This window comes from Arachis hypogaea, chromosome 14 (genome assembly GCF_003086295.3).
Source record: "Arachis hypogaea cultivar Tifrunner chromosome 14, arahy.Tifrunner.gnm2.J5K5, whole genome shotgun sequence".
NCBI lineage: Eukaryota > Viridiplantae > Streptophyta > Magnoliopsida > Fabales > Fabaceae > Arachis > Arachis hypogaea.
In genome coordinates this window covers 119675871-119692431 of record NC_092049.1, presented here as the reverse complement: position 1 = coordinate 119692431, position 16561 = coordinate 119675871, and the positions used below count along the sequence as shown (strand labels likewise).

The window sequence follows — 16561 nt, the reverse complement described above, 5'->3', positions numbered from 1 at the left end:
GAGAGGTGCTTGAACCCTAAATAAAGGCCAGAAGTGAGAGGAGATTGACCAGGCAGGAGGTAAAAATTCTCTCAAGTTTCAACAATGAGCAAGCACTTCTATGATTTAAGTTAATCTGCTTTACAGGCATTCATTAGAAATCCTTGAAATTACATAGGTTGTTGAGAGGGTTTATGCAAACTATTACGTAATATATATATATATATATATATATATATATATATATATATATATATATATATCCTCTTGGACAGAAAATCTTCATTTCTTCTCATCTAATATTGATCCTAACTAATGTACAGTTTATAACATTTGTTATAATGTAACCTCCTGTTTGTAAATGGAGAATCAGTTAACGATTTCTTAATCCATTTTCACAGAGAAGCCTCCTTTTGGACTGTGAAACTCGAATAGAAAGTCTTCTGACTACAGTTTTCGAGAGCTCACCATCAGGTTTAACTGAGCATTTAGTCCAGCATCCTGTTCTGCAGCACCAGCTCTGTATCCTGCCATACATGTCTACGGCAGTCTTCATGATGTACTATCTCTAGATGCTCAAACTGATGCTCTTTTAGGCGCATTTATTCATGAATAAGATTCAGCACTATCCTTGAACAGCAAACTTTGTCTGAAGCTTGCTTTTCCATGGAAGTTGTATCCTTTCAGCCCTAACTTTTCTCAGGCCAATGAGTTAGATAATATAGTATACAAAGATTAAAATAACAGCTCATATAAAAGTAAAAATGCCTTTCTGGATCGTTTATGCAATGGTAATACATTAAATAACTCTCTTTTCGTTTGTGTCAAGCACCACTGAGGGTTACCTAATGGATACCATCACCATCTCAACTGCATACCTAAAGAACCTTTGTGTTTCTATAAAAAATGAAATTCAAGCAGATATAAAGATCCACAGCCAGCATATATTTCCTAGGTATTCATCAAATTTCTTTACAGAAACTAATCAACAATACATTTTCGTTCCTATTTAGAAATGTTTCTTTATGGTACTAATCAACAATAATTCTTCATCGTTTCTATTCTTAAACTATAGCCATATTTACTCCGAGCAATAATTTCTTTTGATTACTTAATAGAATTTCTGACATCTGTACTCCAATTTTCAGTTCAATTGACCTGACAAACATCACAGCACTGAGCTGTGTAACCGGCTGAGAACTTTACTTTCTGCATGGCCACCATCTTGTCCACAGGCGCATGTGAACGGCACCTTGAGTCGTGGAATACAAGGTTTATCTAAGAAACTTCTCTGGCAGTGCACTTACAAGTACAATAGTGAACAGCATTTGAGGACACTCTCCTTTCTCATTACTCAAAGTTCCCAAAAATGGCATCTTATTGCCTATTTCTGTATTTCTTCAAGAAAAATGTCATCAAACTTCCACATTATGATATGGCTCCTATTCAATGTCTATCTCTATCTCTAATTTTATTCACTATGATAGGTGAATTGACATCACTTGGGTCATTGTCAACCTGGTTTCATCATATCCAAAGAAACGGCATAATTTATTACTGTCAGTCACCAATAATCCCCACAAGAACATGCGCCGCCATCAAAATGGTGAAATCTATTGGAATCTCGCAAAACTATCTGCCGATTAACAATCTTTGATATATATTTGAAAGCAGTGTGACAGTCCCCACAAACCCGAAGGTTCTTCATTATCCTGATTGGTAATTCAGACTTGCGAGTGAGAACAAAAGCAATTGCCAACTTTTCACTATGATAGCTCAACAGCTCTTCTTTGTTTTCAAGTTCAACATCATAGAGTGCGTATTTGCTTTCAGGCACATATCCAGCATCCCTTATTTTCTTCATTAGCTCCTTCAGTTTTTCGTAGATTTTATCTTTTTCCGGATGTGTTTGATCTCCAGCCACAAATACATGAACTTCATCCTTCATTGTCACCCAACTACACCCAGCTTCCTTCTTCACTGCAGCCTTCCTCATTGCCAGCCTTGCCTCCGCCACATCTCCCCACATCCCGCCAGCAGCATACATGTTCGAAAGCAGCACATAGTTCACAGCATTCTGGGGCTCTAGCTGAATAAGCATCTTGGCAGCCTTCCGTCCTAGCTCTGTATTTCGGCCATTTGTTCGACAACATGCTCCTAAAACTGTTCTCCAAATGAGAACATTAGGATCCATTGGCATTGTTTTGATAAAGTCATCTAGCCTGTTGACATCACCTGCTCGCCCAAGGAGGTCTGCCATACAAGAAAAGTGCTCTATTCGAGGTGCTAGTCCATATACTTCATTCATTGACTTGAAATGCTCAAGTCCTTCATCAACTAAACCTACATGACTACAAGCTGATAGGACCCCAACAAAGGTAACATGATCTGGCAATTGCCCTTGCTGTTTCATCTCTGTGAAAAGCTTTAAAGCCTTTTGTCCATGTCCATGACGTGCATAGCCTGATATCATTGAATTCCAAGAATACATGTTGCGCACAGACATCAATTCAAAGAATCTTGACGCATAATCTATCTTTCCACACTTTGCATACATGTCAACTAGTGCACTACCGACAACAACATCAGTTTCTAAACAAGCTCTTATAGCACATGCATGGACTTCCATACCACGCTCTAAAGTTGCAACTGAAGCACATGCACTCAAAACAGTGGCAAGAGTGAAACCATCCAATCTTTGGCCCTCTTGCATCATGTACGATACCAAATCCATGGCCTTGTGCAGGGTGTCGTTGTGTATATATCCAGAAATCATGGAATTCCAACTGACTTCGTCTCTTCGCTCAGACATTCTGGAAAAGATAGTCTCACAGTCCTCCATCTGCCCAGACCTTCCGTAGAAAGCTAGGAGTGCATTCTCAATGGCATTGTCATCAAAAGCAGAATATTTTAATATCAAGGTATGGATTTGACGGCCCAATTCAAGAAGTGAAAGAGAAGAAACTGCTGCTAAAATATTTATAAATGTGACTCTATTAGGCCTCCACCCGGCTCGCAACATCTCCAGGAAATATTTTGTAGCCTCTGAAACAGATGTTTCTGAAGTTGCTAGTGCACCAATGAAAGAATTCCAAGAAATCTGATCATACTCTGGCATCTGAAAAAATACTTTCCGACACTCATTCATATAATCAGTTTCTGCATATACTGTAAGAATAGCATTTGAAACTGAAACATCCGAATCAAGCCCCAATTTAATCCCTTCACCATGTATCTGTCGTCCTAACATGATCCAACCCAGGCTTGCACAGGAACTCAAAGTGCTAATAACTGAGAAATTTGAGGGCACCATTCCATGTCTCCTCATTGTATTAAAACAGGCAACTGCTTCCTCAAATTGCTCATTATGGTCAAGGCCAGAGATCATAGAATTCCACGAGACAATATCTTTATTAGGCATGAGTTGAAAAATTGAGCAAGCATTATGGATGGCACCACATTTTGCATACAGATTAACAAGTGCATTTCCAATCGGAATCCAGAAATCAAATAATTCTCTGCGAATCAAATAAGCATGAACCTCTTGACCCTTTCTCTTGCCTTCGTTCAAATTTGAGAATTCAGTAAAAGCACTTAGAAGAACCACATAAGATTCTGCGTTTATTTGAACCATATCTTTCATTTCCTTGAATATGTTAGCTGCTTCTTCACCCTGGTGCTGCCTTGTCAATCCAACCATTAACCCATTCATAGTCACTACATTCATATTACGCATCTGCCGAACAATTATTTTTGCCCATTCAGTTAAGCCGTATCTTGCAAAGCCATTGACTAATGCACTACCAACATACAAATCTTGTAGAAATCCAGATTTCTCAATCCTTGTTAAAATCTGCTCAAGCAAAATCAATCGACAGTCAAACACAGAGCATGCAGCAGTTACTAAGCTACAGAAGGTATATTCATTAGGCGTGAAGGTGAGCTCTGTGGCTTCCCTTTGCATGCTTGAAAATAGCTCAAAAGCAGAAGTTGGATCCCCCTACGGCAATACACTGAAATAATAGAATTCCATGATGTGGAGTTCTTAATTTGTATTTCATCAAAAACTCGGCGAGCATCATCAATGGAACCGGAGCAATTTGAATACATGGACATGAGCACATTAGACAAGATTATGTCTGAAGAAAATGGAGACTTAGAAATTAAGGCATGAATATCCATGCCGAGTTTAAGCCTAGTTGGACCTCCGTCTTGGCAAGCTTGAAGGGCACTACCAATGGCATAGTGATTTGGCATGAGGCCAGCAGATATCATCTCTTTGAATAAAATACAAGCGTCATCAGGCATGCCATTTTGTGCATATCCTGAAATCAAACAAGACCAGGAAACAGTGTTCCTTTGGGGCATTTCAGCAAACAGCTTCCGTGCGCAAAACAAATTGCCAATTCTGACATAAATGTTGACAAGAGTATTGGACAGGAAAACATCACTGGAAAACCCAGTCTTGTATAACTGCAAATGGAGCTGATGCGCATCCCTCACGGAAGAAGAACTTTTGTATCGCTGGGCTAGCAAGTCATGATACTCCAAACTCAAAGGTGGAGAATTTAGTTGGTGGTGGGATAACTTGTCATGAAGCAACTTTTGTGGAGGTGGGAAGACAGTGACAGCATGCCTTGAATTGTAAAAGAGTCGCCTTTGGCAGCGTGGATATGAGGTACCGCCAAAACATCTCATGCTTTTGGCCACTCTACCGAGTCATCCTCTACTTCAAACGGGTTCTGGTGATCACCGAAAGGACTGATAGGTTAGAAATAAAAAATGGCGGTAAAGAAATATAACCCCGCGGAAGGCGACGAAGCAAGAGACAACCCGCGAGTTGCTTCTGCCGCCGGCGACGAGGAGCCCAGGGAAGGCCACAAGACATTGAGACGCCGGCGAGTGTGCCTGAGACAAGACTCAGACTGAGAGACAGAATCAATTCAGGCAGTGGCAGAATCGAACAGAGACAACCACGCACGCTGCAATGCAGGTAGCAACAACCACGCACAGCTCGAGCACTCACTGGCGGAGGGAGGCGCGGCGAGACACGAGTAGCCGAGCACAGACGGAGGAGAGAGGCGAGACGCGAGCACACGACGCAGAGGATCCGGCGAGAGGCGCGGCGACGGCGGCGAGCATGCGGTGGCGGTGAACCGAGATGAGCTGAGAGAGAGACGAGGGTGGGTGGGGTGGTATCTTCAGAACTAGTTTGTTTTTTTTTTTTTCAAATAAAAAACTTCAAACCCGCTTCCCCAGTTTTCGCAAAAGGCCAAAATCCAACAAAGTCAAACAGCTTCCCACCGATTTATGTACGTGTTTGGAATACGGTTTACAAATTAAGTAAAACTAATTTTATAATTTTTTTTTTCAAAGATAATAGATTATATTTTATTAATTATTGAAAAATGGAATACAAAGATATCTAAAAGTAAGACAGCATATTAAAAGGTGAGAATTTTCTAAAAACACTACATTGAAGGTATTCATCCAACGGTGCATGGTCGAAAAAAGAAGAAAAATCTTAAAGAAGAAAGAATGATAAATCAAATTGAATGCAACTAAGAGCTTGCTTCATGGAGATGATGATCTAAACTGGGAGTTCTTTGGATTTCACAGAGCAACTTGACAGAGCTTGCTAGAATGGCAGACGGCATTGAAGTAGAACCTTCAAAAATTAACTGGTTGCGAGCTTTCCAACAGTTTCAGCAAATGATGGCAAGCAATTGAGGATTACAGTCAGCATTCTTCAACGGGTTAAGCATCTCTGTTGATGCAGTCCACCATGTCCAAAAGTCATTAGGACTCTGAGGGGAAAGACAGTGACGAAGATAACTTTGAGACCATACATCTTTAATTCTAGAGCAATCGATCAAACAATGAGTGACTGTTTCGGTTGTTTCATGACAGCAGGGGCATATTGGTGATATAGATGGGATGCAGTGATGAATCTGAGCAAGCACCGGAAGCCGGTCATGGAGAGCTTTCCAGATAAATAGCTTAATGTTGTGAGGCAAGTTCAACTTCCATAGATCAATCCACGGCTTTTTCTGCTGCATATAATTAGGGCAAAGCTCCAGAGGTGGATGGTAAAATAAATAGCCAATTCTGTAACCTGAAGCTGTATCATATTGCTTGGATTTGTTCAAATCCCATTGCAATTTGTCTCTACTCTGCTGAATTTTAACTGACAAAATCCTGTTTGCAACATTTTGGGGAAATAATTCTTGAATGAGATTCTGATTCCAATTCCTATCTTCAGTAATTAGATCTTTAACTCTTGGAATCAACTCAGAAATAGCCTGTCTATTTGGCATGTCAGAAATCATTAAAGGATACGGAGGAGGCAGCCAAGGATCCTCAAAGGTTCGGATATTCTCTCCAGTACCCACAGCTCAATTAAGACCTTTTTCAACAATCTTTCGGCCTTCTAGTATGCTTCTCCATCCCCAAGAAGGGAAGACTTCAATTTCTGCCATTATAGCATTATCATTGCTAAAGTATTTACTTCTTAGGATTTTGGATAATAAGGAAGTAGGCTGTGTTACGAGTCGCCAAAACTGTTTGCCTAAAAGCGCCAGATTTTGGATTCTGAGATCTTTAAATCCAAGGCCTCCTTCTTTTCGTGGACGAGTCATAGTGTCCCAGCTAATCCAAGCTATCCGCCTTTCAGAACCTTTTTGTCCCCACCAGAACTGAGAAAGTAGAGAGTGAATTTCCGAAATTAAACCATCAGGCAACTTGAAGCAAGACAATGTATAAATAGGAATAGCTTCTCCCACTGCCTTAAGCAATACGTGTCTACCACCTAACGATAGAAGATTGCGCTTCCACCATTGGATTCTTTTCCGAACCTTTTCTTTGATCATACTAAAAGAAGCCTTTTTCGATTTAGAGACTGTAGAAGGCAAACCAATGTATTTATCCTGAGCCCCAATATGATTAATATTTATAGAGTTAGTGCATGTTTGGGCGCCATTATTTTAAAAAAAAAAAGATATTCTTTCAATGAAAAAGATCTTTTTTTATTTTTTAACGTGTTTGGCAAATTTCTAGTAGTAAAAGTAAAAGCACTAGTAAAATAAAAAAAAGATCTTTTTTGAGAAGCTGTAATTTACATCTTTTTTTAAAAGATATTTTTTTCTTAAAAAAAAAAGATGTTTTTCATGTAATAAATAAACAAAAAAGTACTTTTATATTGTTATACCCAAACATAATTGATAGATAAAAAGACCTTTTTACATGAAATATCCAAACATAAAATTACTTTTACTTCTCTATAAGATCTTTTCTTAAAAGCTCATCCAAACAAGCCCTTAGCCAGTAGTGTACGAGTAGTGGAGGGAGTGTTGTGGCTAAAGAATACAGTAGATTTATTAAGATTTACCCTCTGACCACTAATGCTTTCATAAGAATTCAATAAATGCAGGATATTTGAACATGCTTCAGGATTAGCCTTACAGAATAAGATGGAATCATCAGCAAAGAGGAGGTGGTTGACCTTGGGACATCGTCTATGTATCTGAAGACCCTGAATTAGTCTGTTTTGTTCTGCCTTGTGTAGCAAGAAGGAGAGACCTTCTGTACAGAAGAGAAAAAGATAGGGAGATAGAGGATCTCCTTGTCGAATACCTCTATTTGGTTTGAAGAAACCATAAGGTTGTTGATGAATGGATTTTTGACGGTTTAGAATTTCACAAATGAATTCTCGTTGCAAGTATAGTTTCTAAACCAAACAATAATCCTTTCATACAAAAGATTGTTTGTCACAAGTAACAAACCCCTAAAATTAATAACCGAAGTATTCAAACCTCGGGTCGTTCTCCCTAGGAATTGTAATGAAGTGTCTTGTTATCGGTTGTGAGTTATATTTGGGGTTTTGATATGAAGCATGAAAGATAAATGGTAAGAAAGTAAACTAATGGCTAAAAAGGTCTTGGCAAGGGTTGGTGGTCAAAGATCTCTATCCTAATCACTAACCACAATATGAGAATTGGCAAGGATTAATCTCATTAAATCATCCTCTAACTAGTAGTAAAGAAAAGTCAAATGAGCTATGTCAATCCTAGTCCATAAGTCCTAACTCTCCACTAATTCAATTAGTGAGAACTAGAATCAATGAATCCCAATCATCAATTACTTGGACATTAGTAACTCAAGAGTTCCTAAGTTACCTTTCCAAGCCAAGAACATAAAACTCTACTCTAAAATCCAACCAAGCATTTCATCAAACACTTGGAAGGCACAAAAGAAAAACATAGTAAATCGACAACAAGAATTAATTCTAACTACAATCAAATGCAAAGAATTAACAACAACAATTAAAGGAAACAAGATCTACATGAATTACTTCCTATTGAATTGAAAGAAAATGGAATGAACAATAGTAGATCTACAACAAAACATAAGAACAACATAAAGGAAATTACAACAAAAGAATGGAAGAAGAATGAATGTAACAACAAAGAATTGAGAGGTAGAAGGAGATGAAAGCATGAATTAAAATCTAGATCTAAGATTATTGAACTAAACCTAATCCTAATTCTAGAGAGAAGAGAGAGCTTCTCTCTCTAACTCTAACTACTTCTAAAACTAAACTATGACTAATGATTAAAGTATATTGATCCCTCTTCAATCCTTGGCTTAAATAGCATCAAAAATGAGTTGGATTGGGCCCACAAGGCTTCTAAAATCGCTGGCCACGTGTTGCATTAAGTGAGTCATGTGCCACCAACGGCGCGTCCGCGTACCGTGCGCGTGCGCGCCACCATACGTGTGGCAACTATGGCAAATCTTATATCGTTTCGAAGCCCCGGATGTTAGCTTTCCAACCCAACTGGAACCGCATCATTTGGACCTCTGTAGCTCAAGTTATGGCCGATTAAGTGCGAAGAGGTCGGCTTGACAGCTTTCCGGTTCTTCCATTTCTTCATGAGTTCTCCAACTTTTCATGCTTTCTTTCTTCATTCCCTTGATCCAATCTTTGCCTCCTAAACCTTAAATCACTTAACAAACATATCAAAGCATCTAATAGAATCAAGGTGAATTAAATTTAGCTATTTTGAGTCCTAAAAAGCATGTTTTCACTCTTAAGCACAATTAAAGGAGAATATACAAAACCATGCTATTTCATTGAATAAATGTGGGTAAAAGGTGATAAAATCCCCTAAATTCAATACAAGATAAACCGTCAAATTGGGGTTTGTCAACCTCCCCACACTTAAACCAAGCATGTCCTCATGCTTAAACCAAGAATGAAGTAAGGGTATGGTATTTATTCAATGGAAACTAACTAAATGCAATCTACCTATATGCAACTGTCTAAATGAATGCAAGTGCTTGGTCAAAATAAATCAATTCCCAAGAAACATATATGCACAAGGGCTAAGGACTAGCAAGTCTAATCCACAATTGAATTGAGTTATTGAATATTTTTACAAACTTGCATGAAGAATGATAATCATAGGTGAAAACATGTAATTGAGCATCAAACCCTCACCGGATGTGTTTGCACTCTATTCGCTCAAGTGTTTAGGGTTGATTCACTCAATTCTCCTCTATTTCATGCTTTCCAAGATTTGTTTTTCTTCTAACAATCAACATTTATTTCATGCATGCATACAAGTATCATGAGGTCTTTTCATTGGTTGTAATGGGGCTAGGGTCAAGGTAGGATGCATATTTGGTCAAGTGAGCTTGAAATTTGAATCTTTGATAAGCTTAAACTTCCCACCTAACCTATGACATCCTATACAATTAAGTTCTAATCTAACTACCCATTTTTCACCTTTTCACATACTCATGCATTTTCTTTTCATTTCACAACTCATATGCATTGATCTTATTAAGCTTCACCTTGGGGCATTTTGTCCCCTTTTTATTTCTTTCTTTTTCGTTTTCTTTCTTTTTCCATTTTTTTCTATACTTTTCATATATTTTTTTTTGTTTTTCTCATTTTTTCTTTCTTTCAAACTGTATACAAGAGTACCAATGCATAAGGTCTATACATTTAATCAATACATGAGCATGTACCCAATTCCCAATATTTACAATAATAATACAAAACTACCCTTTTATTCACCCAATGTCCCAAGGTTCCCACACTTGAATGATACACACACTCTAGCCTAAGCTAATCAAAGATCCAAATAAGAACATTTATTGTTTTTCGCTTTAAGGCTTGTAATGTGCTAAATTAAGAACAAGTGGGTTAATCGTAGGCTCAAATTTGGCTAACAATGGATGATAAGAGGTAAGGCTATTTGGGTAAGTGAGCTAATGAAATAATGGCCTCAATCACATAAATGCATGAATACACAAAATAATGGACATAAAGAATCAAACAAATCAAAGATTACAATCATAGAAAGAGAATAATGCACACAAGAAGGAAAAATAAGTGGTTATAAGATGTAACCACATCATTAGGCTCAAGTCTCACAAGCTTGTGTTCTTAGCTCAAAACATGATCCATAATATATATAATTCAAGCAAGTTCTATGAAAAGTTTTCACTCAAATCAATTGACATGCCCTATAGATAGAAATCTTGAAAAATTCTCATTATTTTGACTAAGCTTATTGTGTATGCATATGCAAAAATAAGAAAATGCAAGTAAAAATCCTAAAATCCTAGAATGAAATGCAAAAGTATTGGAGTTAGAAATTTGTCACCCAAGATTGCCGATCGGTCGGACGACCTCCCCACACTTAAAAGTTTGCACCGTCCTCGGTGCACTCAAAGATGAGCAAGGGGGTACGGCGACTCTCCGGATTGCTATGTGTTCTTTCTTCCGCCTCCATGGTTGCTTGTGGTGCATTCGTTATGAAAAACAAAAATATAACACTATAAGATGAGAAGATATAAAAGCAAGGAAGCATACATGGTTGGAATGAGGTAAATCACTAGAATGAGGTGAGTGAATTAGTGTGACATTAAGAAATATTAGGTGTGTGAATTCTAAATTGCGCGGTTTAGAATACACATTAGCATAAAAGCTATGTCACAAAAGAAGCATGCACTTCACTTATCCTAGTGTGCTTGAGATGCTTTAAGTAAGCTTGTAAGGTAAGACAAGCATTAGAGAAGCATGAAAGCATTCAAGTCAAACATATGGATGGATATAATCATGAACACAATGCATTAAGGTAAATGCATAACATCATCCATCAAGAGGTTGCCTAATCGAGGGAAAAGGATCCAAATCACATGGTGGCTAGCTACAACATGCAATTCAAAAGAGTTATAAGCTCGAAGACAATTCTCATCACTTGGTATTTTTTCAAAAGGTAAGCATGAAGAACTCAAAACCAAGTAACAAAATATAACCTCAATCATAGAATCCAACAAAGATTATCTAAAAACATTCATGCTAAAATAGCATTTAGGCAATAAGGGATATAGCAATGTATAGTAAACAAAGTCAATACTCCAACACTTATGATGAAAAGAGAGAAAATAAAATGAAAACTAAACTAAAACTAACTAATCAACTAACTAACTAACTAAATTGTTAACTAAAATAAATGGTTGTCAATGGTGTTTGGAAGTGTTGGATGAGGGGTAGGAGGAGGGAAGAAGAAAGGAAAAGGGGAGAAATGGAAGGAGGAGAAGAAAAGAAATGGATGGAAGAAAGGGCATCCACGCGCACGCACGCATGGCGCGCGCGCGTCGTTGGCTTATTTCGAGAGTGGCGCGTACGCGTCACGTGCGCGTACGCGCGAGTTGGTTTGTGCGAAAGGCACAACGTTGGCGCGGCGCAGGCACAACTCTCTGAAAAATGTATGGAGGTTGGAACTTCTCAATCCACGCGTACGCACGCATGGCGCGCGCGCGTGGATGGTCGAAAATGCTATAAGTGCGCGTACGCGCCATGTACGCGTACGCGTGGATGGTGCTCTGTTTTTCAAAATTTTTTTTTCTATGTTTTTGCACCAATCCAAGCATTCCAAACCTCCAAACAGCTACCAAAACACCATAAAACCTTATTTAACATACTTAAACTACCAAACATACTCAACTAACTAAACAAAACATGAAATTAAACTAATTCTACCAATATATACAAAAGAGAAAATGAAAGGATTTTACCATGGTGGGTTGTCTCCCACCTAGCACTTTTGTTTATTGTCCTTAAGTTGGACTTATGGGGAGCTCCTCATCAAGGTGGCTTGTGCTTGTATTCATCTTGGAACTCCCACCAATGCTTGGTTCTCCATTGTGCCCCAAGATTCTTCATGGATTGAGCCAAGTCTTGATGGAGTTCTTCACAAGCTTGGGGCTCCCAAAGTTGATCCTCTTCTTGTAGTCCGGGATCCCACACTTTGTTTTCACACTCGTCTTGAGGTTGGTCATCATTATTAGTCCAACCGGGTGGTGAGTAAGGTGAATTCTCTATATAGTGGCCAACAATCCTCCTAGACCCATCTATTTGAGCACTACTCCAACCTTTATATCTCATGTTTGATGCATCAACCATAATGAGCCTTGATTTGCAACGCCAACCACAAAACCTTTTTCGTTTACGCTTCATCCCACAAAGCTCCCTAAGTTGGCCATCCGTTTCAAGCAAACCATATTCAAGTGGGATAATAAAGCTAATAGAAATAAATTTCACCCACTCAAATGAAGGAGTAGATGGCAACCTAGGCAAAGACAACTCCAAGAGTTTTGATAAAGCGTATTCAATTCCCATCCTCCTTTTTCTAAGGATTTCCACCTCTTCACAAGACTTCTCAATTATAATCCTTTGTTCAACAATTTTATATAAACCTTTTCTCCTACTCAAGTCATAAATGGGAGGGTAAGAAAAATTTACCTCCACATTACTTTCCATCTTGTTGGGAGAAGGTTCTTCATGCTCAAAGGATTCTTCACCACTAAGGTTTGATGCTTGATCTTCATCACCAAGGGAACTCACTTCTTGCTCTATCCCATCCAAATCTTCATATGGAATATGTCTTGGAAGGTGTGCACTTTCCTCCCTAGCATCAATTTCAATCATCGTGGAGGGGTTTTCTTCAATTCTAGATTCCCATGGAGGCTCCGCATCTCCTAAGTCTTCAACCAATTCTTCCCTTTCTTCAATAATCATAGCTTCCTCCAATTGTTCCAATACAAAGTAACTTCCCTCATTCTCCACCAATCTCTCTTTTATGTTATGCTCTTCATTTGATTCCCCACATGTAGCCATGGGAGTTCCTTGAGTGTTCAAGCATTGGGATGCTAACCGGTTTACCACCTCATCCAAGGCGGCTGTGAATTGTTGCACATCCCTTTTCATTTCCTCTTGTCCTTGAACAAGAACATCAAGGATGTCATCCATTGGAGGTTGGGGTGGATGGAAGGGTTCATCAATTTGGGGGAAGGGTTCATAGTAGGAAGGTGGTTCTTCTTGGTAGAGTTGTGGTGGTTCAATAATTTCCACTCTTTCCACTTGTTGCACAACACGCTCCATGGTTGCTTGAAGTTGATCCAATGTTTCCTTGAGATGATCCCTTGACTCTTGTTCCTCTTGGATAATATGATTAGGATCATATGGCTCTTGGATTGATGGACATGAATATTCTTCCATGGGAGGTTGTGGTGGAAAGTGGTATTCATCTTGTGGTTGAAAATTTTCATACATTTGTGGTTGAAAATTTTCATACAATTGAGGTGGTTCATCTTGGTAATAACATGGAGGGGGTGGCTCTTGGAAGTGGTGATGTTGAGATGGTGGTGGCTCTATATGTGGTTCATATGGCTCATACGGTTGTTGTAATGGTGGATATGGATGAGGGTCATATGAAGGTGGTTGGTGAAAAGTGGCTTTTGAGTATGGTTGAGGGTTATGTTGAGGGTATGGCTCATAGGCATATGGTGGTGGTTCTTGAAAGTCACAAGGGAGTTCACCATAGCCATTAGATCGATATGCATCAAAGAATGGCTCTTCTTCATAGTGTATTGGTGGAGGTTGTTGCCATGATGATTGATCATAAGCATATGGCTCTTCCCACCTTTGATTGTCCCATCCTTGATACACATCTCCATTATAGTCCTCATCACCTACAACATAGTTGTAATCACACTCATAGCCAAAATGAGAATTCATAATGGAAAGAGAAAACAAAAATCAAAAGATAATGGAAAATAAGAGAAATAAAATTCTACAACTAGCAAATAAAGCAAAAAGCAAGATATTCACACTATTCACATATGTACAATAACCAATAACATAACACCATTGCAATTCCCCGGCAACGGCGCCATTTTGATGAATGGATTTTTGACGGTTTAGAATTTCACAAATGAATTCTCGTTGCAAGTATAGTTTCTAAACCAAACAATAATCCTTTCATACAAAAGATTGTTTGTCACAAGTAACAAACCCCTAAAATTAATAACCGAAGTATTCAAACCTCGGGTCGTTCTCCCTAGGAATTGTAATGAAGTGTCTTGTTATCGGTTGTGAGTTATATTTGGGGTTTTGATATGAAGCATGAAAGATAAATGGTAAGAAAGTAAACTAATGGCTAAAAAGGTCTTGGCAAGGGTTGGTGGTCAAAGATCTCTATCCTAATCACTAACCACAATATGAGAATTGGCAAGGATTAATCTCATTAAATCATCCTCTAACTAGTAGTAAAGAAAAGTCAAATGAGCTATGTCAATCCTAGTCCATAAGTCCTAACTCTCCACTAATTCAATTAGTGAGAACTAGAATCAATGAATCCCAATCATCAATTACTTGGACATTAGTAACTCAAGAGTTCCTAAGTTACCTTTCCAAGCCAAGAACATAAAACTCTACTCTAAAATCCAACCAAGCATTTCATCAAACACTTGGAAGGCACAAAAGAAAAACATAGTAAATCGACAACAAGAATTAATTCTAACTACAATCAAATGCAAAGAATTAACAACAACAATTAAAGGAAACAAGATCTACATGAATTACTTCCTATTGAATTGAAAGAAAATGGAATGAACAATAGTAGATCTACAACAAAACATAAGAACAACATAAAGGAAATTACAACAAAAGAATGGAAGAAGAATGAATGTAACAACAAAGAATTGAGAGGTAGAAGGAGATGAAAGCATGAATTAAAATCTAGATCTAAGATTATTGAACTAAACCTAATCCTAATTCTAGAGAGAAGAGAGAGCTTCTCTCTCTAACTCTAACTACTTCTAAAACTAAACTATGACTAATGATTAAAGTATATTGATCCCTCTTCAATCCTTGGCTTAAATAGCATCAAAAATGAGTTGGATTGGGCCCACAAGGCTTCTAAAATCGCTGGCCACGTGTTGCATTAAGTGAGTCATGTGCCACCAACGGCGCGTCCGCGTACCGTGCGCGTGCGCGCCACCATACGTGTGGCAACTATGGCAAATCTTATATCGTTTCGAAGCCCCGGATGTTAGCTTTCCAACCCAACTGGAACCGCATCATTTGGACCTCTGTAGCTCAAGTTATGGCCGATTAAGTGCGAAGAGGTCGGCTTGACAGCTTTCCGGTTCTTCCATTTCTTCATGAGTTCTCCAACTTTTCATGCTTTCTTTCTTCATTCCCTTGATCCAATCTTTGCCTCCTAAACCTTAAATCACTTAACAAACATATCAAAGCATCTAATAGAATCAAGGTGAATTAAATTTAGCTATTTTGAGTCCTAAAAAGCATGTTTTCACTCTTAAGCACAATTAAAGGAGAATATACAAAACCATGCTATTTCATTGAATAAATGTGGGTAAAAGGTGATAAAATCCCCTAAATTCAATACAAGATAAACCGTCAAATTGGGGTTTGTCAACCTCCCCACACTTAAACCAAGCATGTCCTCATGCTTAAACCAAGAATGAAGTAAGGGTATGGTATTTATTCAATGGAAACTAACTAAATGCAATCTACCTATATGCAACTGTCTAAATGAATGCAAGTGCTTGGTCAAAATAAATCAATTCCCAAGAAACATATATGCACAAGGGCTAAGGACTAGCAAGTCTAATCCACAATTGAATTGAGTTATTGAATATTTTTACAAACTTGCATGAAGAATGATAATCATAGGTGAAAACATGTAATTGAGCATCAAACCCTCACCGGATGTGTTTGCACTCTATTCGCTCAAGTGTTTAGGGTTGATTCACTCAATTCTCCTCTATTTCATGCTTTCCAAGATTTGTTTTTCTTCTAACAATCAACATTTATTTCATGCATGCATACAAGTATCATGAGGTCTTTTCATTGGTTGTAATGGGGCTAGGGTCAAGGTAGGATGCATATTTGGTCAAGTGAGCTTGAAATTTGAATCTTTGATAAGCTTAAACTTCCCACCTAACCTATGACATCCTATACAATTAAGTTCTAATCTAACTACCCATTTTTCACCTTTTCACATACTCATGCATTTTCTTTTCATTTCACAACTCATATGCATTGATCTTATTAAGCTTCACCTTGGGGCATTTTGTCCCCTTTTTATTTCTTTCTTTTTCGTTTTCTTTCTTTTTCCATTTTTTTCTATACTTTTCATATATTTTTTTTTGTTTTTCTCATTTTTTCTTTCTTTCAAACTGTATACAAGAGTACCAATGC

The 16561-nt window shown here is 38.1% G+C and overlaps 1 protein-coding gene across 1 annotated transcript; it reads right to left on the bottom strand.

The window, feature by feature from the left end:
• Positions 1–926: 926 nt before the first annotated feature.
• On the bottom strand, positions 927–5182 carry LOC112743850 (putative pentatricopeptide repeat-containing protein At5g09950). The gene is given in 2 exon segments (XM_025793227.3): positions 927–3981; positions 3984–5182. Coding segments are annotated over 2 exon segments (3132 nt in total). The 5' UTR covers positions 4678–5182; the 3' UTR covers positions 927–1543.
• Positions 5183–16561: the final 11379 nt, after the last annotated feature.